Source organism: Ambystoma mexicanum, chromosome 5q (assembly GCF_040938575.1).
Source record: "Ambystoma mexicanum isolate Mex_15411 chromosome 5q, UKY_AmexF1_1, whole genome shotgun sequence".
Taxonomy (NCBI): Eukaryota; Metazoa; Chordata; class Amphibia; order Caudata; family Ambystomatidae; genus Ambystoma; species Ambystoma mexicanum.
The window spans coordinates 957,184,444-957,208,615 of record NC_090933.1 but is presented as its reverse complement, the minus strand read 5'-3'; the positions used below and the strand labels follow the sequence as shown (position 1 = coordinate 957,208,615).

Sequence of the window (24,172 nt, the reverse complement as noted above, 5' to 3'; positions counted from 1 at the left end):
AAAAAAGAAAATGTCAAAAGATCTGAAGTCGTTATTCAAGATCGATGGCAAGTTTCAGCCCAGTTTCTGTACTTTAGAAGAAAAAAACTCCTTGCATGATTATTTCTGGCACAGTAGTCTGCCAGCTACGATGCCCAGTAGCAGATTAGGAACACGTGTAACATGAAATTATGTTGGGATGGAGCAGCAGGAAACTCAGAATCACTAGCTTTGTGTTTGTGTATTGTAAAATATATAATTATGTTTTCCCTCAAAACAGATCAGTCTCATTGGCGTTAGATGACTTGCATCTTGTGGTTTCCCAAGACAGGGAGTTCCCTTAGTAAATATAAAGTTTAAAAGGAAACTGAGACAGAGGTCCATACTTCTTGGATATTCGAGCAGACATGGGAGGTAGAGCAGACACACACGTGGATGGTGCCATTACACAGTCAATCTGATGGGAAGGGATGTTCATAAAGCAGTACTCCACCACACACGTCTTTCTTTTTATTGGTATTGAAAACGTATGCCCTGGAAATTTTCAAGTAGGCTTTTTCTTACTAATATCTGATAAATGGGAGATTTGTTCAAAATTGCGCAATACCTAAGGGATGGCAGTGCGCATATTTGGTATCCATGAAATGTAGCTGAAGCCCAAAGCTAGTTTAGAACAGTGAGCAATCTGTCAGAGTTGTTTTTATTCGTGCTTACTTTGCTTCCCCAAGAAACAAACTTGGCATATATGACAGTATTACAGACTTGTTCTATATCATCCACAGTACAGTATTGAATAATAATATTCAGATTCAACCTAATAGCTAATGGCCCTCTGCCGACGCCTCTGTCGGGGAAATTTACTGAATGTTTGGTTGAAATGTGTGGCGTTTGTGTAATGTGCAAGTCACTTTACATGTAAATTTGCTACTGTAAAAAGGGTGCCGTGGGGCTAATATCAGAGAGGGGACTGAAGGGTAGATGGGTGTTCCAAATAGCAACTGAAGCAAAGTACCCTAGAAGAGTCCATTTGTAACTATATGTACTGCTATATTTTCCCAAGATTTTATTACAAATGAGTATTTCTTTCTTGTATGCAATGTTTGGATTTTTCTATCAGATTAGGTAAATATTTGACTTGGTACACATATAATCATATCTAAAAAGAATGTCTTTGGGTAAGGATGATTTAGGCTTTCATGGAAATATCATTTTATAACGTTGAAGCCCTTTGGCTGTAGTCTAAACCACTTCTACTTCCAGGAATAGGGGCCCAATTTCCAAATTGACTGTAACGGATCATAGCCGTCCTACTTTCAGAATTCAAAAGATCCTAAATGCCTGGTCACCCCGAGCACAACTGGCACCCTTTCAACAGTTTAATTTCTAAAATAAAATCATTTAATTTTACTCGATTGGTAGCCCGGTGGATACATTAAACATTAATTTAACTCTGGATGAAAACAACCCTACTGTGGTAACTTCACCAATGCATGGGGCTTGAATAGATCATATAGATGTTTATCTCTAATACCCTGAAAAGACATCACAATTAAGAGGCCACTGGAAGGAGTTAGACCCTGGATCTGTAGTTCAAGGTTTGAATAATCCTTCCATAATGACTCGTAAAACACAAAACAGCTGACCCTGCACAATTGTCCCAGTAATGGAATAACAAACTGCTGACCACCTTGGGTACTATAATAACATGTGCAGTGCCTCCTACCAGCATACTAAACTGGATGCAGCTAAAATGAAAAGTGCTAATTAGAAAGCATCTGGGGTTCTAACTATCAACCTTAAAGTAAAAGTAAGCCTTTGTCATTCATTACTATGATGCATTGATTAAAAAGCCAAACAGTCTTATTGGTACCCTGGCAAGGTGCGCCGCGGGATTGATCAGTAAAGCCAGCGCTCACTTGTCACTAATGTCTGTTACACGTTTGCTCCACTGTCCCCCACTTTCTTTGCCTAACCCTTGCTTCCACCGCCTCCAAGCCAGCAGTATATTTTTCATTACACAAAAAACTCCTTATTCCCCAGTCTTTTATTTCTCTACCTTTGATCTTGGCTCTGTGGCTGCCATTCTAAGCAAAATTAGTTTTTTCTCTTTGTTCATTCATAGCAGCTGTGTTTTTTTAAGGTGATATACAGTGTGCACTGCCTACAACACCCTAGCTAGTATGAATAAAATGATGTATTAGTACCCGAAACATTTTGCCAAGTAACTAGTGGCAATACTTTCCTTGGTGGTGGACTACACCGCCTGCTAATGGCTCTGCTACACTTATTAATGGTCCTCATTTCTCACGCTTTTACCTGATGCTGATGGACCATTACCAGCTAGTACCAACTGCAATCCAGGGAATTTTTGCCTAGAAACATCAGGGGCACAACCTGCTTTAAACATGGTCTACCCTAGAGTCCAAAAGTATACTATGACATTGCCTTTTCCCCATCCAATATTCAAACTAGTGGCAAATGAACCTCACAAAGGCTAATTGTTATTATGATTTATAGAGCACAACCTACACCACCCTGCTGATGTCATACTACTGGAATCCAGGTCATATTTGTTGGAAAGCCCAAGACTTTGAGGCTTGTCCGAAAGCTAGTTGATCAGTAATGCCTCTTCCCCAGAGTGGGTGCTGGCTCCACAGTCTTAGAAATGAGAGTTACAAATGCATGGCTGGTAGTTTGAGAGATGCTGAAGAAGGGGGTAGTGAAGAGAGGTCTGTCATAAATTTCAGAAGTTTCTGGAAGGGGTAAGGTGTTTGAATTCTGCATGGATAAAAGAGGCATGTCCTGGGGAGATGTGGTAGTCTCTTTTGAGACATTGGAGGAGGCGGGCAGTAGTGTTTTGAACTAGTTGACAACTTTGCAGGAGGACGACATCCTGGTAAGCACTCTGGCCATAGTCCAGCCTTGAGGAGATCAGGGTGTTGAACACCGTGAATTTAGGGGGGGCACAGCCCCTGATCCTTATTTTTGTTTTGTATTTTATTTATTGGACATTTACAGCAGAGTGTTTCCAGGCACCACAAGACAGAGGGTTGGGGGGGGAACAGAGGAGGATAAACGGCAATAAACTGTCCTAATAGGTCTTGTGACATTCAAATTGTGTAGCAAGGAAGCGAAGTGGGGTGGATGTGCAGGTCAGGGTGTAGAGGGAGGAAGTGGAGGGCCCTAGGGGAAGGGCAAGTGCTAAAGGGAGTCAGGAGGTCAAGTCTGCTGGGTGGTGGGATAATGGTGAAGTGCGAGGAGGGGGGAGGACCAGACTCAGTAGTCTAGTCAGGGAAGGGTGCCTGAAAGCAAGTGCTAGTGGGGATTGCTGAGGCAGACTATTCGCGAAAGGTCCTGGCCCCTGTATGACTCAGAAGGGACCAGGAAGCCAGTCACAGCAGCACCCGGATATTAGCAAGGAAGGGGCACAGGGAAGGAAGAGGAGAAAAGAAAGGTCTTGGGGAGCTTCTGGCACTTAAGGATATCCGGCTCAGGTCTGATAGGCCATTCCAGAGGGAAGCTCCTGCCAAACAGCGAGTTCTCCAGCATGGGGTCTGGCATGGATTCACATGCTCATGAATATTCCCCGTCGTCAGGCTGGGAATCCTCGGTAAAGAAAAAACCAGTATCAGTTTCGTTTCTGATCTGTCTTTCGTAGTAGTAACCAATCACTGGTCTCTGCGTCATACTGACCACAGCCAATGACTGCCCTCCACCTAAGCACCGCCTCTGGCAGCCATCTTCAGATTTTTACCGCACGTTCATGTGTTGGGATCCTCGTGCTATTGCTCTCGAGCGTTAGTGCTATTTTTTTCACGTTTTTTCTCAAAAACTTCGTTTTTTAGGTCAAAAGAGCCTCAAGCTCCACCGACTCTCCATCCGATCAACGGGGACCCGTGTCTGATTCGTCTGCCCCCTCAAGGGTGAAGATTTCGTCGAGCTACACTTTTGGAGGACTCCAGAAGTTTCTCAGGCCCGGTCATGGCCCAGGAGAAGGGAAGCTCGACGCCCGGAAAGCTGTTCAGGGTCTGCCCTGGATGCCAGCTGCAGAACGTCTTCAAGGAGGACGAACATTCTTTTTGTCTTTACTGCCTACATGAGGACAAGACGCACGTGGAGAAGGACTGTGCGTTTTGCGGCAACATGTCGGAGCGGACCATGAAGGACCGCCATCAACGTCTCGCCAACTGGCTGGAAGGGAAGAGCCCGTCCGGCGAGAAGAAGAGGAAGAAATCCAAGCGGTCTTCTAAGACCTTTGAGGACGCCCCGGCGACGGGGGTCCAACATAAGGCCAAGCACCGCGAGTCCGCTGGCACCGGGAGCGCCGAACGGTCGGGCTCTACGGGTGCCAGGCTGGGCGCACCCTCCCTGGCACCATCAACCATGAGCCAACGCTCTGGGTCGGGTAAGAGGAAGGCCGAGCACCCGGCGAGGCTCCTAGAGAGGCCCCGGTCGAGCTCGAAGGCGGAGGGGGAGCGAGGCACTGTCCCCCCCCTCAAGGATAAGGCGGTGAGCGCACCTAAGGTGGTGAAGGCCTTAATCCATCCGGCCAAGCCCTCTATCGAGTCTGTCGCGGCGGCCCTGGCTCAGCCTGTGGAGGCTACGCCAGTGGTGGCGACCTCGGGGCTCAGAGTCTCCCTGCCACCTCGGAGGGAGTCCTCTTTTGTGCCCATCGATAGGACCCCCGTGAAATCCCCCGTGGGGAAGAAAAAGGGGGGGCAGGGCGTCGTCGTAGATTCGGCCTCAACCTCGGGGGAGGAGCTGGTCGAAGTCTTAAGCCACGGCCTCGGCATGGAAGAAGACCGGCCCGTCGCGATGGATCCCGACGCAGGTGACGACGACATCGTCGAGGGTACCGACGGGGCCCCTGATCGCCCGTCGGATTCCCCTCTGCCAGTGCCGCGAGACAGCTCGGCGGCCATTTTGTTGGCTATACAGTCCTTATGCTCAGAGATGAGGACGAGACTACCGTTGCCGACGGAACCTCTCCCGTCGGGGGACCCAGAATCGGGACCTTCTGGGGTTCCCCCTACCAAGAAAAGAAGGATCCACCCTCCTCCTCCTTTTCAGCCGTCGCGCCCCTTCCAGCCCTCCTCCCCGTCCACCCGAGGGGATGATACGGGGACTGACACGGCAGCGACGGGTACAGACGACGAGGTATACGACGAGGATGTACCGTGTTCGCCTCCCACCAGGGCTTCTCCGCCCAACGAGATTGGATCGTTCCACTCCATGATCGCCAGGGCATCCAAGCTTTTCCAACTCTGCCCTGAGGAGAAGAAGAAGGAAGGTTTCCTTTATCAGCGGCGCGAGGCCAAGAGGAAGACGGTCCTCGCAGTGCCTCTATTGGACGACATTTGGGATGAGGGCCTCACCCTCCTCAAGAACCCTTCCACGACGCCAGCTAGAAGAGACCGGTACGAGAAAAAGTACCGGGTCCCGGACACGGCCCCCCTGTGCCTCCGGGCGCAGCCTACCCCGGACTCCGTCGTCTCCGCGGCGGCCAGGAAAAAAGCGGGGGGGGGTGCGGCCTCCACATCGACTTCCCCACCGGACGGCGAGGGAAAGAAATTGGACGCTATGGGACGCAGAGTCATCTCGTCTGCAGCGACGACGATTAAAGCTGCCAACGCCTTGGCTATCGTGGCCCGATACGACAGGGAGCTCTGGTTCAAACTGGCTCCCCTGCTGGACTTCTTGCCGGACGACAAGAGGGCAGAGGCCCTGGAGATCCTGCAGGAAGGTGAGGTGGCTTCGGACCACGCCATTACCGTTGCGACGGACATCGCCGACACTGGGTTCCGCCAGTTGGGCAACGGCGTTTGCCTTAGGCGGCGTGGATGGCTCAAGGCTATGGACTTCCGTCAAGACGTTCAGACCAGAGTCCTGGACATGCCCTTCGATGGGAACAACCTGTTTGGGAAAACAGTGGACGATTCCCTTCAGGCCATTAAAGCGGACACCGAGACGGCCCGGGCCCTTGGAGTTCTGCAACGACGACGGACGCTCTTTCGGAGCAGCGGAGGCAAGGGCGTCTCCAAAGGTTCCGGCGGCGGTTTCTCCTCCTACCGTCAAGCGGCCCGCTCGTCGTCTCAGGAGGCCTACAGAGGACGAGGCAAGTCTGGCGGACCCCGCCGTCGTCGCCAAGGACAAGGCGGCAAAGCCTCGTCGAAGCAGGATTGAACCGGCCGTGGGGTCGGGCCCCCACCGAAGCACCCCGGTGGGAGGCCGGCTGGCGAGCTTCGTCAGCGTGTGGGAGTCCATCTCCACCGACCGTTGGGTGCTGGACGCCTTGGCCCGGGGCCACGCGCTCGAGTTTCAAAGAAAGTGTCCGCGCGTCCCCCCCGTGGCCAGGAAAGAACTTCACGTCCCTCAACTTCTCCTGGAGGTAAAGGCGATGCTCAGGAAGGGCGCCATCGAACTCGTCCCAAAGAGGCTTCGGGGCTCTGGAGTTTACTCGAGATACTTCCTCGTGATGAAGAAGACGGGGGGATGGCGCCCCATCCTGGACCTGCGACGTCTGAACAAGTTCATCAAGGCGCAAAAGTTCCGGATGGTCACCCTCCAGCACGTCCTGGGTCAGCTGGAGGAAGGAGACTTCCTGTCGTCGTTGGATTTGGAGGATGCCTACTTCCATATTCCCATCCTGAAGGGGCACCGAAAATTCCTCAGGTTTGTGGTCCAAGGGCGTCATTACCAGTTCAAAGCCCTCCCCTTCGGACTACGGTCGGCACCCAGGGTGTTCACCAAGTGCCTCGCACCGGTGGCGGCGCAGCTGCGCCGCGAAGGGATCCACGTCTACCCCAACCTGGACGACTGGCTCATCCGAGCCAAGACAAGGGAGCTCGCCGTGGTTCACACGGCAAGGACCGTCCAACTTCTCACAGACCTGGGATTCTCCGTGAACTACGCCAAATCCCACCTGGTACCCGCGCAAGACGCTCTGTTTCTGGGAGCGAGGCTCAACACAGTGTCCCTTCTGGCCTCCCCGTCGGAGGAGAGGACCAGGACCATCCTGGGCAAGGTGCAGCGGATGTTGGTGGCCGACGCGGCCAAGGTGAGGTCCATCAACTCCCTCCTCGGAATGATGCCTTCCTGCATCTACCTCATTCCCATGTGCAGGCTCCGGATGCGCCCGTTGCAGGAGTTCCTGGACGCGCGCTGGATCCAAACGACGGGCAGCTTCGAGGAAAGGATCACACTCGACGAGAGTTTCCGACGAGCGATCCGGTGGTGGGGCACCCGCGCGCATCTGACGGCGGGCGTGGACTTCCAGACCCCAGCCCACCAGGAGACGGTGACCACGGATGCCTCCCTGGAAGGGTGGGGAGCGCACACCGAAAATCTGCACGCTAGAGGCCTTTGGCTCCCGACACAGAAATCCTTACATATCAACGTCCTGGAGCTCCGTGCAGTGTTTTGGGCCCTCAGGTCCTTCCTTCCGTCCCTCAATGGCAAGGTGGTGAGGATCTTCACCGACAACACCACCACCATGTTTTACATCAGGAAACAGGGCGGAACCAGGTCCCCAGCACTGTCCAAGGAGGCGCAGGACCTGTGGCATTGGGCAGTCGCCCAAGGGATGTTTCTGGTGCCGTTTCATCTGGCAGGGATAAAAAACACCATCGCCGACTCACTCAGCAGGGAGCTGCGCTCGTGCCACGAGTGGGAACTACGGCAGGATCTAGTGGATCGCCTCTTCCGACGGTGGGGCACACCCCAGATCGACCTGTTCGCGACGGCGACGAACTCCAAGTGCCGGAGGTTCGCCAGCAGGTTTCCCCAGGCGAGGAGCATGGGCGATGCTTTCTCGTTCCCCTGGGAGGGCCTGTTCCTCTACACGTTCCCTCCTTTGCCACTGCTAATCCGGCTCGTCAACCAGCTCAAGAGGTCACGGTGCAGGATGATCCTCGTCGCACCTGCGTGGCCGAGGCAGATATGGTTCCCGGACCTTCTGGACTTGTCAGCGTCCCCGCCAATCAAGCTGCCGGTGGACGCGGATCTGCTCTCCAGGGAAGGAGGCGCCATCCTCCACCACGACCCGAAATCGCTGAACTTGCAGGCCTGGCTCCTGCAGCGCTAGAGTTTGGAGGATACGACATACCGGCCGACTGCAGAGAGGTTCTTGCAAAGGCCAGGGCGTCCTCGACTCTTAAATGCTACGGACACAAATGGAAGGGGTTCTCTGTCTGGTGCCACGCACAGAAGATTAACCCTCTACGGATTACGGCTCCCCAAGTACTGCCGTACCGGCTGACGCTGGCCAAAGCTGGACTGGCACACGCGTCCATCAAGATTCATCTTGCTGCGATCTCCCGATACACCAGAACCACGGGGCGGACGTCCTTGTGGTCTCATCGTCTGGTGAAAGAGTTCATGAAGGGACTGTTCAGATCGTTCCCGCCGGTGAAGGCTCCAGCCCCGGCGTGGGAGCTCAACGTGGTGCTGACCAAGCTCATGGGACCTCCGTTCGAGCCTCTGCACTCGGCCCCGTTGAAGTTTCTGTCGTGGAAAACAGCGTTTCTTGTGGCCATCACCTCCGCACGACGGGTGGGAGAGATCCAGGCCCTTTCCTGCAAGGCCCTGTACTTGACTTTTCACGACACGAGGGTAGTGCTCAGGACGCACCCCTCCTTCATGCCCAAGGTACCGTCGGACTTCCACCTCAACGAACCCTTGGTGTTGCCTGGATTCTTCCCGTCGCCTTCGTCGCCGGCTGAGAGAACTTTGCACTCGCTGGATGTGGCTAGAGCGCTGAAGTTCTACGTGGACCGCACGAAGTGTTTTCGGAAGACGTCACAACTCTTTGTGAACTTTGGACCTGTCAATCAGGGGAAGGCTCTCTCGAAGGCTTCCATTTCCAGATGGCTCTCCGGCTGTATCATGTACTGTCATCGGTTGGCAAACCGACTGCTGCCTGGCCGTCCGAGAGCCCATTCCACCAGAGCGATCGCAGCTACCACGGCGTTCCTTTCTGGTGTGCCCCTGCTGGACATATGCAGGGCTGCTACGTGGAGGTCGACGCACACCTTCACGAAGTTCTACTGCGTCGATCGGGATTCCAGGGAGGAGTCCAGGGTCGGCCAAGCAGTGCTGCGCAACCTGTTCGCCTGAGGTGAGCCTGGTGGGGAGGTAAGATGCTTAATGTTGAGTTTGATGCAATGCTTAATGTTGCGCCTTTGCCACCTCCCGTGGTTGTGCATGTGTGTACTGCTATGTATTCTTTATTCATGAGCATGTGAATCCATGCCAGACCCCATGCTGGAGAAGGAACAAGTTACTTACCTGTAACTGTTGTTCTCCAGCATGGGTCTGGCATGGATTCACATGCGAACCCTCCCGCCTACCCCTATGCGGCTCTTCACTTGGTCATACTGCCACTTCGCGTGCTTCCAAATCTGAAGATGGCTGCCAGAGGCGGTGCTTAGGTGGAGGGCAGTCATTGGCTGTGGTCAGTATGACGCAGGGACCAGTGATTGGTTACTACTACGAAAGACAGATCAGAAACGAAACTGATACTGGTTTTTTCTTTACCGAGGATTCCCAGCCTGACGACGGGGAATATTCATGAGCATGTGAATCCATGCCAGACCCATGCTGGAGAACAACAGTTACAGGTAAGTAACTTGTTCCATCTCCTGCCCACTATCTGCTTAGTGAAATGTCTGACCTGCACAGAGTTAGTGCTAGAGAACCGAAGGGGTCTAGCAGTGTGATATTTGGGGAAAGTTGAATGTAGTGTGGTCCCAGGCCCCAGAAAGGTAGATGATGCTGCAGGTCTTTAATTTGATGCCAAGGATAAGTCTTGCAATCCTATTCGGGATAAGTTGGAGAGGACGGTGTTAGGCAAAGTTTGATTGCAGTACCTTCTGGGATCACTACAAACAATTCTGAATACAGGTATAGGAAACCCAACCTTTGGCATAAGCTTGCACTACGCAGTTCTGGTAGCGTGTTGAGCAGCCAGGCTTATCTCAAGAGGGGTCAATGTGAGCTGTAGTGTAGATGCACAAAGATTTACAGTTACAAGTATTCAAATAAACTCTTAAACAATTATTAATGTATTTTTCAGTCTGTTACAATAAGCCTTCTTCGGAAGGGAGTAATATAATAGTAACACTCAAATACACTTCATGAAATACACTCTTAATATCTCTAAATCAGTAGATACCCTTTTGGTTTTGGCCTAAAGACACTACCTACACCCTCAGGTGACTTCAATTGCTAGGGTGCCGGGGACATTAATATATCACTGTTGCATTTAGGATCATATAGTAATAAGTCAAAGGAAAAGATTATTTAGACCAAACAAGAGTCCACAAATATCCTTAAGCAGGCAAATACTTTTGGATCCCCTCAAGAAGAGTCATTCAGTACAATAGGTTAGGCCAAAGTCAATGGCCAAAAAGTCTTATATAGGATGAAGCACTTCTTGTAGGTTCATGGAAAAATCTTTGCACAATGTTTTAGAAGTCTTTGAAGAAAAGAAGAATCAAATGTAGGGCCACAAGCTGATTAGACTTGTGAGCAGTAGAAGATACAAGCAACTCTACAGCAAGAGGTAAGTGCTCTTCGACTTTGTACGGTACCTTTAAAATGAAGAAAAGATGCAGCAGATGACTCCTGTTCCTGTGCAGCTTTGCAGATCTCACTGTTCCTGGACCTCAGTCGTGGGGACAAGAGGGAGGACGTTGGGGGACTCCTGCTCTGCGCTGGGACGGTCAAAGCTCGCAACCGACAAACTTCACTTTCTGTGGCTGTTTAGTGTTTCAGCTCCTCGCGTCTACCGCAAATGGCAACACTGCCGTTCCTGGTTGTCGAGATGGACTTTCCTAGCTACTGGGGTCCCGCACTCTGTTGAGGGGGCTCAGGCTCGGTCAGTCCTGCTTCCTGGGAGTCCAGAGGATATTTCTGGAGCGCTTGGCCAGCTTAAAAGCAACACACACAATCTGGTGTTCCTCTCCCTGGCTATACGGTTTCCAGCAGCAACTCTGTGGAAATTCAGCCAGCTCCGAGATGGATGTCCAGGTGGCTTACTTTGGAGTTGATTGGTCCCACCAACTCAAGGGGAGAAGTCGTCCTTGCAGGGGCTTCTCTGTCGATATGAATTTGGAGTTTCAGCACAGCAGCAGGGCTTCACCAGGCAAACCAACGGTCCTGGAGTTGCAGCAAGTGTCCTCTTTAAGTTCTTCTTCTGTTCCTTCGTCCAGTGGTCTACTCTGCCTTCTAAGCCAAACGCCTTGCCTAGTTCTCTCCCATTCATTCCAGCCTAGATGTCAGTCACCCAGCAGGGTGGCTGTCCTTTCCAGACAGTCAGCCAGCCAATCACCACAGTGTGTATTTGGGTCTCCTAGGAGACGAAGCACAGGGAGTTTCGGGCACCTCCCTCATTCCTGTCCACCCCAGAGACCCTGGAGCCAGAGTCGGGCTTCATTTGTGAATCCTGCCAAAGGCAAAATGAACAATATGACCAAAACTAGTTCGGGGCACAGAGTAAATCTCAAGAAGGACCTTTCCTCAAAGAAATGGCGAAAAAAGAAGACCGGGCCATTTTGACAAAAATGGCACCCTTGGGTGCTTTACTGCAGTTGCGAACGCAGCCCGCGGTAAATGCACACCATGGTAGTTAAAACAAAACCACTACCACCAGCCATTCAGTGCGGGAAGGGTAACATAACATTTTTTACATGAGAAGCTCGACAAAGGGGATACTAGGTAACCCCTCCAGCACCCTATTGTTAGATAGTATGTGCAGGGGTCTAGAAAGTTTACAAGTGTAAGTGAAGTCAATTTCACTTTACTGCTCTGGGAAACAGTAGTTTATCCCAGAGAAGGTATTCAAACCTTTGGGAAATCTGAAAGACTTCCCTGTGCCACTGCACTGAAGGTGCTGTGTGACAAAATGTAAAAGACAATGCCTATGCAGTTTGTCAGGCTCCAAAAACAAAAGAAACACAAAGCTCAGAAATCACATTAAAATACATGAGTGTGGGAAAGAGTCTCACTCTCTCCAGGTTGAAAAAATCAAGTCCTCAAAAATCCAGCAATGTTGCTGGGGGTCTCTAAGGTGGAGGGAATTAACACATTCCTGTGAATTCGCCCTAACAGACAGAGAGAGGAAAGAGACAGGTTGAAGAAGAGGCTGTTACAATAGTCCAACCTGTAGAGAACTCGAGCTTTAGAGACGTTGAGGTTTCAGGGAAAGGTCAGGAAAAGGGAGAATGCCTCTGAGAAGTTGATGCTGAAAGTGAGCCTTCTTGACAAGGTCAGCGATCTGTGGAGAGAAGAAGGAGAGGGAGGAGTCGAAGATGACATCCAGGTTTTTAGCCTCACACGGGGGGCCCAATGTAAATCAAAACACCAAAAATAATGGTCAAATCCATGGTACACAACCTCGCTTTCCTACCTAAAACAACTATATCGTAAACGGGAAACAATATGGAGGGAAATCTAAAAAACCTTGGCGACCGGCAAAAAGCACAGCGTGCCATCGAACTATACAAAAAAGTAATATTATTTACAGAGTCAAATCTAAATTTCGTTGAACAAACCTCAAACATTTTTGCACCATCTCCAATTGTATTACCACCATGATTGCCTGCTCTAGCATTACCCATTTTACACCTAAAGCAAATTAATTCAATGAAGTCTTTATAAACAAGATAAAAAATACATTCAGGAGAGGATCGGAAAAGCACTGGAGCAGACAGACATTATGGTGGAAGTTACTTCACAACCAGAAGAACTCTTTGACGTTTCACCACTTACTCTGATATTATCGTCACATTATTGGCCAAATTAAAACCCAGCAACGACTTGCTGTATGGTTTTCCCGCATGTGCAGCACAAACCCATGCTATCTTTTTAGCCCATTTTATTATTACATTTTTCAACCTGTCTTTAGCCCAATGTATAGTTCCTGCTGGTTTGAAGGTATCAACAGTCTCGCCATTATGAAAAAAATTAAATAAACCTCTCTGGATCCCCAGAATTATGGGCCAGTGGCAAGTATTCCCTGGCCAGCATAAATGCTGGGAAAAACCATCACTCTCTAACTACAGGAACATATTGAGAAGTTTTCCTTGCTTGATACTTTTCAGTCCAGGGTCCGTCCTCTTCATGGCACAAAGTCTGCTCTGGTGGCCATGAAGATTGTTGATGAAGGAGATCTCACACTGTTAGTCATGCTGGATCTTTCCACAGCGTTCAACACAGTGGACCATAACATCCTACTTTTGAGATGGAATACAGTTGCCAGAGCTTCTACCCATATGCTAACATGGTTTAAATCCTCCTTATCGAATCGTCATCAATGTGTGAAAATGGCACGGCACATTTAAAATATGATTCAGCTTGATTGTAGGGTTCCTCAGGGATTGTCGCTCTTGCCACTTTTGTTCAATCTCTACTTACAATTACTGGAGTATTTTGAGGAAATATGATCTGGGTTATCACTCTTATGCAGATAATACCCAGAACTATATGAGAGTGAGCAAGACCTTGGAATCCTTGTCTAAACTGGTGCAGTATATGGAAGAAGTAGGTCAGTGGATGACCAATAATGGACTCCAATTGCACTCAACAAAAACTGAGCTGATTTTAATGGGTTTTAAACGTTTGATGGAGGATCATACTCGCGTTCCCCCACCACTACGTCTCCTAGGACTACCCATGTCCTTTGTGCCTAAGGTAAAACATCTAGGATTCCTATGGCAGTGTAATATGCAGTTCAAGAAGAACTGGACAACTCTCACACTTGATCCTGTGATGAAAAGACTATTTCCAGAACCCCCACTTTTTGCATACAATAAAAGTAAATCAATCCGAGAACATTTGGTCAAGGCATATTTCTCTGCTGAAAGACATACTCAGGGAAACTGGAAAGGAACAACACTGTGTCATAATTGCAATCACTGCAATAATCTAATTACAGGCAACACCATCACTCATCCTCACAAAGGGTACAAAATAAACCTCCATCACTCGTCTACATTCGACTCCAAGAATGTAATATATGGCATAAGATGCCCCTGCGGTCTATATTATGTGGGAATGACAACAAGGAAAGTGAAAACAAGATGGTCAGAACATAAGTCCAACATAAGAACAGGCGCCATCAAATCTCCAGTAACGCAACACTTCAAAAAAGAGAGACACAACATTGCCCAAATAAGGTTTATTATTTTTGAACAAATAAAAGTACCACGGAGAGGGGGAAACCATAACAAGATGCTGCTACAGAAAGAAACACACTGGATTGAAAAATTGAATTCCATGCAGCCAAACGGCATGAACGCTGATTGGGACCGAAGTTGTTTTTTATAACATATAAAGAAGTTCGAAAAAAATTACTGCAATACGGCTCATAACTGTTGAAATGCACACTTCACTAACCACAGCGTGAGCGCTTTAAGATGGAGCCCATTTAATATACCGGGGCATATATGGCTAATACAGACCACGATCAAGTATAAGTCTATTGAATAATGAACGCCGCTCGAAATAGTTGGTTTTCGAAATTCTGTAAACACATCTAAAGATGAATGAAGTGGACAATTCCATAAACAACTTGACAAATACCATGAGTCAGTTACAGAAACGCACTAGGAGTAAGAATCGGTGCCATTTAACACAGTAACTTGTCATCAGTAGTTTGCACAAGATTGCGCGCAGCAAAATCAATAGAAATAACCATTTGTGTCTACATGGAAAGAGAGAAAGGTCTAATTAGTACATGGTTGTCATCGCATCCAACAAAACCACGGGAACGCGATTTGTAAACCCGGGCAATACGAAGAATCCATCCTCCGCTGCCAGGAGCTGCCACGAAAGCTACCCCGGGAGACGACGAGACAGAGGTGAGCAGCGCTAACTGCATGGACACAGCAAAATGCAATATATTCCAGAATCAGTTAACTAGGGTTTTGTGACTGGGACACAGCGCTATTATCTAGCGACTGTTCCCAGCACAAAGCCCACACACAATAAAGTCACAGACATCCTAAAAAATGAACACTTCGTTTTTTTCACAGACCTAAACATCCTCCGGTGCTTTAAGGAAGAACAATCGTAGAGCCAGATTCAATTGCAAGAAAGCAACACTGACACGTTTATGATGTTTTTAAGAAGATAAAATCTTCAGAATTAGAGGCATTTGAGGTTCAAAATGTATACTGATAAAAAATGCCGAGAGTAATTATGATGATAATATTTGTTGAACAAACAATGACCAAGGAATTGAACAGAAATGTTATTTTTAACTTCCAGAATCTAAAATCGCTGAAACAAAAGGACTATTGGCTTCCTAGCCAGTTACAAGTTTGATATATGGACTAAAGTTTCTCTTAAAATAATAGAAAATGTACCCACGGGGGAAGAAAATGTTACTTGGTTGTTTGAATTGTGATTTATATGGAAATGTTTCAAGTACCCTTTACTTAGATATACTGTCAAGCATGAAGTAATGCTAAAAGTGCAATAATTTATGTTTTGAACATTGAAGAAATTAGAAAATGAATGGGGTATAATAGTTAACACCAAAAAAGTTTTTTTAAATCATTAAAAAAGGGTGTAAAACCACAAGTAAATATAGTATTCATTTTTGCCTAGTTTTATGCTCAAAAGTGTGCACGGAGCCAAGGTCATTGTTTGCTAAAGTGATCCCAAAATTGTTCTAAGTGCAATATGGGCTGCAATCATCAGATAGAGCTAAAATTCATTCTATAGTTTTCTCCCTCTGGTTGCTGCGTCGCATTCTACTGTTTATTAATCAGAAAGACCATGCAGTCATGGTGAGTACATTGGACTATGGAATTCGTCGTCTTATGGGGATACCTGGCAAACAAATTAATGAACTTCAAAGGGTGCAGAATGTGGTTGTTTGTCTGGTATTCGGAGTACCCAAGCCAACCCATATTTTTCTTTGCGTCGCTCCTTACACTGGCTCCCAGATAAACTAAGAATTTAGTTAAAAATGTTATGCTGGGTTTTTAAGTGCCTTAATAGATTATATATCTTTTACCAGAAAGGTGGCTGTTTATAAGCTTAAGCGCCATCTACGATCCCAGGACGAATATTTATTGGCGATTCCACTGTCTAAATTTGTTTACAGGGGCTACAGGTGCTTTCTGCATAGTGTCCAAGATTGTGGACTCTGTTGCTGCTTCATATTTGTAGCATTACGTCCTTTACCTTATTCCGAAAAGTTGTAAAGACTCATTTGTTTAATTAATCACTGATCTTCTGTCTACTAACATTAAATGGCTGGTGTAATATGAATTCAGGAACACTTCCGCTTAGATGCAGTTAATTCTGGCTGCAGCGTGTTATAAATGTATCAAATAATTTCAAATCATTCTTTACACATTCTACTTTTAGATGATTGGTGATCTGTGCACATTTCACTGGTTACTCGAGGGCTCCCAGAACCCACCACAAGCTTGCTGGGGATTCAAGAGACCTTGAATATACACAATACATAAACACCCTATAGATATATAGGATAGCATCAGGCATTCCAGAAATAGTGCCCCCCTCCCTTATGAGATGTGATGTTTCTATTATGGAGGCTCCTAATCCCCTCTAAAGAAAACGCACACTTCCTCTTTCTCCAGTAGATATTGTATAGTTTGTCCATGCTGCAAGTATTTTTTTGTATTTCTGGCTTGAACTCACCATGAGAGACATTTTTTGTTTTGTTATATATGGTTTTCTTAAGCACTACTTGTGCAAAAGCAAATGCCGTTCAGTATGGAGCGAGGAAGATAGCATTTGAAGACAGATACATATGCCATAGTGGTATGTCCTCTCAAATCATTGCATGTAAAGCTGTTAACTGAGCTTCCATTTAGGAACATGAATACTGTTGTATTTCATAGTTTGTTTTCTGTTTCAATAACTCACTGATTATCCATTTGATTTGTTTGCTGAAATTCAAGCGAAACGTTGTTATATATTGCTGATACATAATCATGTTTTCCTATTTTTGGAAGGTCTTTTGAAACACAGTTGTCACGAGTTGAAGCAGAATTGTTGAGAAGAGAAGCTCCTCCTTCCTATGGACAATTAATTGCTCAGGGTTTAATTCCACCAGTTGAAGATTTCCCGGTTTGTTCACCAAATCAGGTAACGTTTCACTATTTATATAGCCTGACACAATTGTTTTCAATCTGTGTTTGTGCATCTTGCTGATTACCTCTTCATTGTGCCTTACCAGAATGATGTAAAACACTCTAGATTAAAACCACCCACAAAGCAAATGTCTGCTCCCCTTTGGCTGTTTTCAAACTCTCCAGAAATCAGTTAAACTATCAAAGTCTCACATACACAGGCACATCCACACTACCTCTATCATAACAACAAGCCACACACACCTTCCACCAGAATCCAGACTTATTGCTTGATTTCACCCCACCCTCGCACAAGGACCTCTAACATCTGTGGCATCATTAAGACCAACAAATTACTACAACCGTTGTCAAATCAAACTTCTCCACAGTCATCCCTGACTGGGCAGAACTAGTTGATACCACCCATCTGAAAGATGGGGATAATTTACTGCATCCTTCTAAAAGCCATGTCTTCCTACTCTAGCAATCGATACAGCTATCCCCAGAATAACAAACTACCAATCTTCATTTAATCAATTAATTGATCATCTCTTCTCAGTTGTTATATTTGTTCTTTTCTACGTGAGGATGTTTGGAGAGTACCAATTCGGGCTCAGCACGTATGAAAGATTGTGGCTAGCCTTGAGGCTTTTCCTTGGAAACATTCTGCATAGTAGAAAACCTGATGCATACATCTTACTGCTGCTAGACATTTCACCAGCGGTTTCCAAAGTCAGCCGCATCCACTCAAGACCATTGTGAGTTTTAGTGTCCTAGACCTTGACAAGTTCTCATCACTCTTGCACTACTTCCCCAAGCCAGTGCAAATCAAAGATTCTAAATGTGCTGATGTGCCTTTTTAAAAATTGGATCTTCGGACACAACTCTCTTGTCACACATTCTTGTCCGTGTATGTATGGAGTCACCAGAGTTTTTGTTTGCTAGCCTGAGCGTCCCTGTAATCCATACTCATTATAGACGAATGCATCAATAATAAAATATAGTTGTGCCCTATTTATGTTCTACATCCCACGAATAATATAACAATACATTCCAAAAGCTTTCTCGGCAAAGTGATACGGACTGTTGTTCTGTATGGGCTCAATAGCATAGATGACCTGCACACCCTGCTCTGTGAAGTCCCCTTGGTGCTGCTAAAGCAGTGCAGCATGCAACAGGCTGCTAAATCTCAGGATTGTGCCACAACAAATATATCCGCCATATCACTGTCATCTGGGAGCAGGGACCATTTTGAGCAGACCGCTAATCCACCAAAGCTTTGTGGTACTTGGCTAGAATGGAACAGAACCATTGGTGCAGGACAACACTTCAAAGTAGGAGTTTTAGTGTCTCGAAATAACGAGAGTTTGTGCAGTCTTGTAGCCCATGTTCTCCTTTGAATAACACTTGTCCTTTTCTGTGTCCAGGGAGATTTCAAGACTCATCCTTTAATAATAATCTACTAAAGACTTGTGAAGGTCTTTGCAAGAAGCCATGAAGTGATATGATAGTCTTTTTTGTACGTTTATAGTATGTTTGTCGTTTTACGCAAAAACCTGGTCCCGATAGATAAATGCCTATAGTGCCGAGGGATTAAAGCTAGAAAAAATAAGAAAACACTCACAAAATGTATAAGGGTCAAACTAACATAAGTTATCCACACACCCAAGCTCTTGGTTTTAACACAAACCAAGCTCAATTAGTCTGTCTCCAAGGAGGGGCTACTTTCTAATCTAACATGAAGGCAAAATGTGGCCAACCAAAACCTTTAACCTATACTTAGCAAGTCTTTTAACCTGGTGGCTATGCCTATTCTTATCAAAACACGTGGGCGGACAGGTCTCACCACTTACAACACACCTCAAATTAAACTGCCACTCTCCCTCAAGAAGAACTGAGCTGTTCCTAGGAATTGGCTGCCTGTAGCAAACGCTGATGGGCTGCCTTTCTAAATACTTATTTTAGAAAAAATTGTTGGGGTACTTTAGAGCGCACTGGTCTGAAAAATATAGTCCAGAGACTGCATTCGTTCTTGCTCCTTCTTTTGAGGAGCTCCCTCCTTTACTCCATAGACGACCCCTAGTTGGAGTAATTGTAAATGATTTATAACGCGCTTCGTAACCAGAGATTTCTAAGCTCGGACTCGGGGATCGAACCTGTGTTGCTCCACGTAGTCTTGCTTCCAAGGCAAGTATGTTGCCCCCTGAGCTATCCTCCCTGAGTGACCAGAGCAAACTCCACCAGGTATAAGATGTAAGACTGGAACCAGACCTAGTTGCATTCGAGTAGGGATTTTGATACGCATTTATTCCACCATCCCCTGAGCCTGTAACTGGCTTTCAATTTGAATCTTAAATCGATATGAATGAGACAAAACAAATGAAGTGTACTGCTTTTATGCAGTATCCAATGCTCATAGTAAAAGTGTATCTTCACGGTGGTATACCGGTTTCGTTGATGTCGTTATCATGTCACAATCATCGGGACCAGACAACGAATATTCATTGGTTATGGGTCAATTTGAGAACACCAGTTTATGTTCTCTTGTACTGGTCGAGTTTCTGCCTTCCCATGCTGCGCTTCTCACAACATATTCATTATGAGAAGATCGACAGCTACTTCATATGGCCATTCTGAGCACTGTCTTAGATGGCCAACATTCAGAGCATCTGCTCCCAAGCTATTCCAGCTTTATAAGTTCCGAAAGCTCTCGTCCTCCTTCGGTACATGATCCTGCCTATTTTTGACCAATACAGGCTATAATCCTTGACCAGCAGAAAAGTTCAAAATGTATTCTCTAAAGTCCAGCCCTATTATAGAACACACATTCATAATGTGGCCTTTCAAAAATCCCTTTACTCTGTTTAGTAGGATCATTATATTAAAAATCTTTTAGCTGTAGGTCAAGTGGTAAGTGAGTATGTTCTCCCTCTTCACATGCAGGTTCTTGTCAGGTAGCCGATATTTGTCTCTCTTGCCAGGCGTCTTAATTGACTCCAATTTCTCCACCTTCAGAATTGCTTTCAAACTGCCAAGAACCCAAAGAAGGAACTATGGACGCCTACTGGCCGCTTTGGTCCTGTTTTGGGGCCTAGTGACTGGTTAGGTCACTAAATCCCTTCTTACTTTCAAGAAACGTATACATGTGCAAGAACATTGTGGTTTACAATTACCTTATGACACACCCCTGGAGTATCTCACAACTCCTTCCTGACCACAGAAGCCAAACGCAGTTGACCCCTCCCACCTTGGTTGGCACGGGCTCCTGATGCAGAATAACCGGTTACCTCGAGGTAGCCAATGGGGGGAAAGAGGGTTAGGGAGAAGTTGTGGATAGGCAAAGGGGTGTTTAGGGTAACCGGAATGAGGGTAAGGATCTTGCGTAGTGGATTGGTATTGGGGAAGTAAGGAAAGGTACATAACATATGTATTGAAAACACACATGAATTATTCTGCCTCAGCTGACCTCCTAATTCCAGCATTTACTGCCTTGACCAGCCTGAGCACACTCCTTCTTGATTAGGACTACCTTCACATGAAGAAGCAAACCTACATTTAGTCGGAACATAACTGGCAAGCACCATAGCACCAGGAACACCTGGAAAAGCACTTACATAGCACAGGTACGTGAACACAAGTACAAGAGACAAGAGCGTGCTCGTTCAGCACTGAAGTACTTGCTGAACACAGGTACACGTTGCAGAGCATAGGATTAAGCAAAGAAGTACTGTTGCAGCAAACACATTTGTATTTGTATATTATTTGTATCGCGCACCAAACACTGGGGTAACTGGGCACTCATACATAGTGAAGCAGGCAAATTACAATCGATTGGAGACAACAAGTGGCACCCTGGTTATGGGCGCGGTCATAAAACAGGAGAAAATGTACAACAGTAGAACTAATCAGGAGATGAGTAGTAGTATAAATAGGCACTGGTTAGAACACATTGCAGTGTTCATAGCCTCTGTCCTCCACACATCCGCTATTCAGAGTGCTCATATGACTTGCTGAGCAACAAAATGAAAGGAACGTTTCGTATTCCAGATGAAACGTTCCCCTTCACCACAAGAGTTTGCCATTTCCTATTCCGGCCGTAGTCCTTCCCCACGTGTCCTCCCCACGCACATCATGACACAAACGTGGAACACTTAACTGAGGCCTGGGAGGGGGATGATTGCCCCCTCCTTAGGCTCTGAAGATCAAGCTGTAAGCGGGATGAACCCGCGGTCTGGGCGGTGCGGCCTTGCGCACCACAAGGGAATTCTCCTGGTGCCTCCTCTGTCCGCGCAAGCTCACCATCCTCCTGCCTTCATCAGTGTTCCTGCCCGCACTCCTCCAGCCTGTGGCAGATGCCAAAATCACCAACAAGCAGCACAACCCGGGGAGGGGCTTTATAGGCAGTTTACTTGTGCGTATTTGCATACACACCACTGTTCCCATCGCCTCATCGGAACTGTAGTTTCCCGATCCTTGCATATACCGCATTTGGACCCTCCGTGCTCCCAGAGTGCTACATTGTGCTATCTTTGCTTTTCTCTTTTCTTTCCTCAGGAGGGAATTTTTTGTTGTGTTTTTCTATTCAGTTATTTTTGCAGATGGTGTGTTTTTTCAAAGTATATCTATTTTTTTAGAACCTTCATTGGACATTCTCTTTATTTTGGACTGTTATGCTTTGCTGTTAGGGCTACTACTGAATCATATTCACACCCCTCTTGAGAGTATAGCCTTTCCTCTTCTCAGGTTACTACAAAAAGCTTTATCTCTTAACCGTGCTTGTTTTACCTTTTTGATTGTGCTGGCTCTGTTTGTAGCAGTGTAAGCGCTGAAGGGGGATTGTTTGCCCCTACTCAAACTCCTGCAGAGCAGAATCCAAATCATCACATTGAGAACTAATAGATTGAGAAAAAATGTAAACACCATACAAAACCTTAGTAACAAGCTACGATTGTTACACAGTCCCACCCTATCTAGAAACAAGGGGCCCTTTGCCCTTAAATTAAAAGGTCCCAAGAAGTCTCTCACAAGAGGCTGTGAGTCCTCTTTGGAAGACTGAACAAGTGTTGAGCCAACAGGTTGTATGTAAGCGTTCCAAAGTTCAGTACAAACAAGAGGAAGTCTTTAAAAAAAACCCTCTTCCAATCCAAACTACTTAGTGAAGAATGAACGGAGAATGCCAGGCCAGAGTACAACCGTTCAAGGCTAGGCAAGGGAACAATAGGTCTTTTACTTTGCGCCTAACAACCCTATGCAAAAGGGGAAAGGCAAAACTGGTATGTTTACTCACCCCTTGCACTCTGATTCACTCAGGAACCACTGTAGGATTTCCTGAATTTGCTGGGCCTTCTGGATTCATTCCTTGGTTTCATTGGAGGATGCCAAGGAGCTGTGGGTGCAGAGGTCACTTCAGACATCAGAGTTTGGTTCAGACTAAATTGCAGTTCTGTGCTCCAATTGGTTCTGGATACTTGACTCCCAGGACAGTCCGACTACTGGACAACCACTCAGGCGATGACCTCAGAGAGCTCCTAGGATGCCTGCGTCATCAGCGATAGCTATTTGAAGAAAATGAAGGAAGGCAACCCTTGTGGCTGAAACAAAGAAGCTGGTCCTGCAAGGCCCCACTTTGTGGTGGACAGCTACAACTTCAGGGAAATGCTTTTTCTCCAGCATGGGGTCTGACATGGATTCACATGCTCATGAATATTTCCCGTCGTCAGGCCGGGAATCCTCTGTAAAAGAAAAAAACTGTTTAACTTTCACTTATAAACTGTCTTTCTCCCATAAACCAATCAACCCAGCCCTATTGATCGCCACACACCCAGGATACTCCATTCTCCGAAATGATAGAACTACCAACACAGGTGGTGGAGTCGCCTTGATGTACAAATAAAATCTCTCTACGAGAACCATCAATTCCAGCACTTCGGCCAACTGACCGATTCTCCACCAAACTGCCATTATCACCCACCAACACCATGAACTTATCTATTGACCACCAGGCACCCTCTCCTTCTTCAAAGAAGCCCTCCTACGGATCCTCTTCTCCAACCTCAAACCCAATTCCAAAATCTTACTTCTGGGTGACCTCAACTTAGAATTCAATGATCCCAGAGCCAAACACGCAACAGCCCTAGCAAGCTTATTAAGTAACCATGGCCTCACGCAACCCACTCACATCCTAGGTCACACCCTAGATCGGATTGCAGTTATCAATTGCAACCCTTCAATCACTTCCAACACACCCTACCCATGGTTAGACCACCATATCCTTACCTTTACCATTCTGCAATCAATCCTCCAAACTCCTTTACCAGAGGCTCTCTCTCGATGCTGGAAAAATCTCAACAAAGACCCCCTCCTACTGCTTTCCAATCTTCAGCTCTACTCGGACTCAACATCTGATCCATCCATATTTGTTGAACATTACAACACTTTCCTACAAACAGTCCCCACTCTGGCCCCCTCAAACAATGCAAAACCAAACAATCCTCACACAAAAATGACTGGTTTACTCGAGAGCTCCAAACCACCTACACTAAAACGTGCTGCCGAAGCTGCATGGAGAAAAATCCCATCCGACGCCAGCAAAACAACTCTTTACCGCCATTGCCAAATAATACAAGATAGCTATTCACTCAGCCAAAGCCTCCTCATAAAACGCCAGAGTAGCAAATGGTGAATCTGACTAGTGTGAACTATTCACCATCTTACGAGAATTGGAAACCCTATCTACACCACCAGTCGACTTCGCCAAAGACGACGCCTATTGCACCAAGGAACAAGACGCACTCTTAGGGTAATTCCATGCCTTACAAGAAAGAATCCGAGCCAAACAACTGGCCCTCCATTGCAAACCACAGCAAAACCCTGCCTCCCCCCACAGGCCACCCAACACCCTCTCCCCTCATTTAATTGTCATTCTATAGCAGAGCTGGAAGTTACCAACTTAATAAAACGCCTGAAACCCTCACGCTGTCAAGGTGACATTTGCCCTGCGCCTGTATTCAAAGACTGTGCTGAAGCGCTTATTCCGATCACCAATATCATTGAATCCTTCACTTGAAGCTCTGTCCCCACCAGCC

The 24,172-nt window shown here is 46.8% G+C and overlaps 1 protein-coding gene across 1 annotated transcript in view; it reads left to right on the top strand.

Moving 5' to 3' along the window:
• The window catches only part of LRP12 (LDL receptor related protein 12), a 277,408-nt gene that overhangs the window by 201,733 nt on the left and 51,503 nt on the right, over positions 1 to 24,172 (top strand). The window contains exon 6 of the mRNA XM_069621490.1: positions 16,971 to 17,103. Coding sequence (XP_069477591.1) covers positions 16,971 to 17,103 — 133 coding nt within the window. The remainder of the gene's footprint in view (positions 1 to 16,970; positions 17,104 to 24,172) is intronic.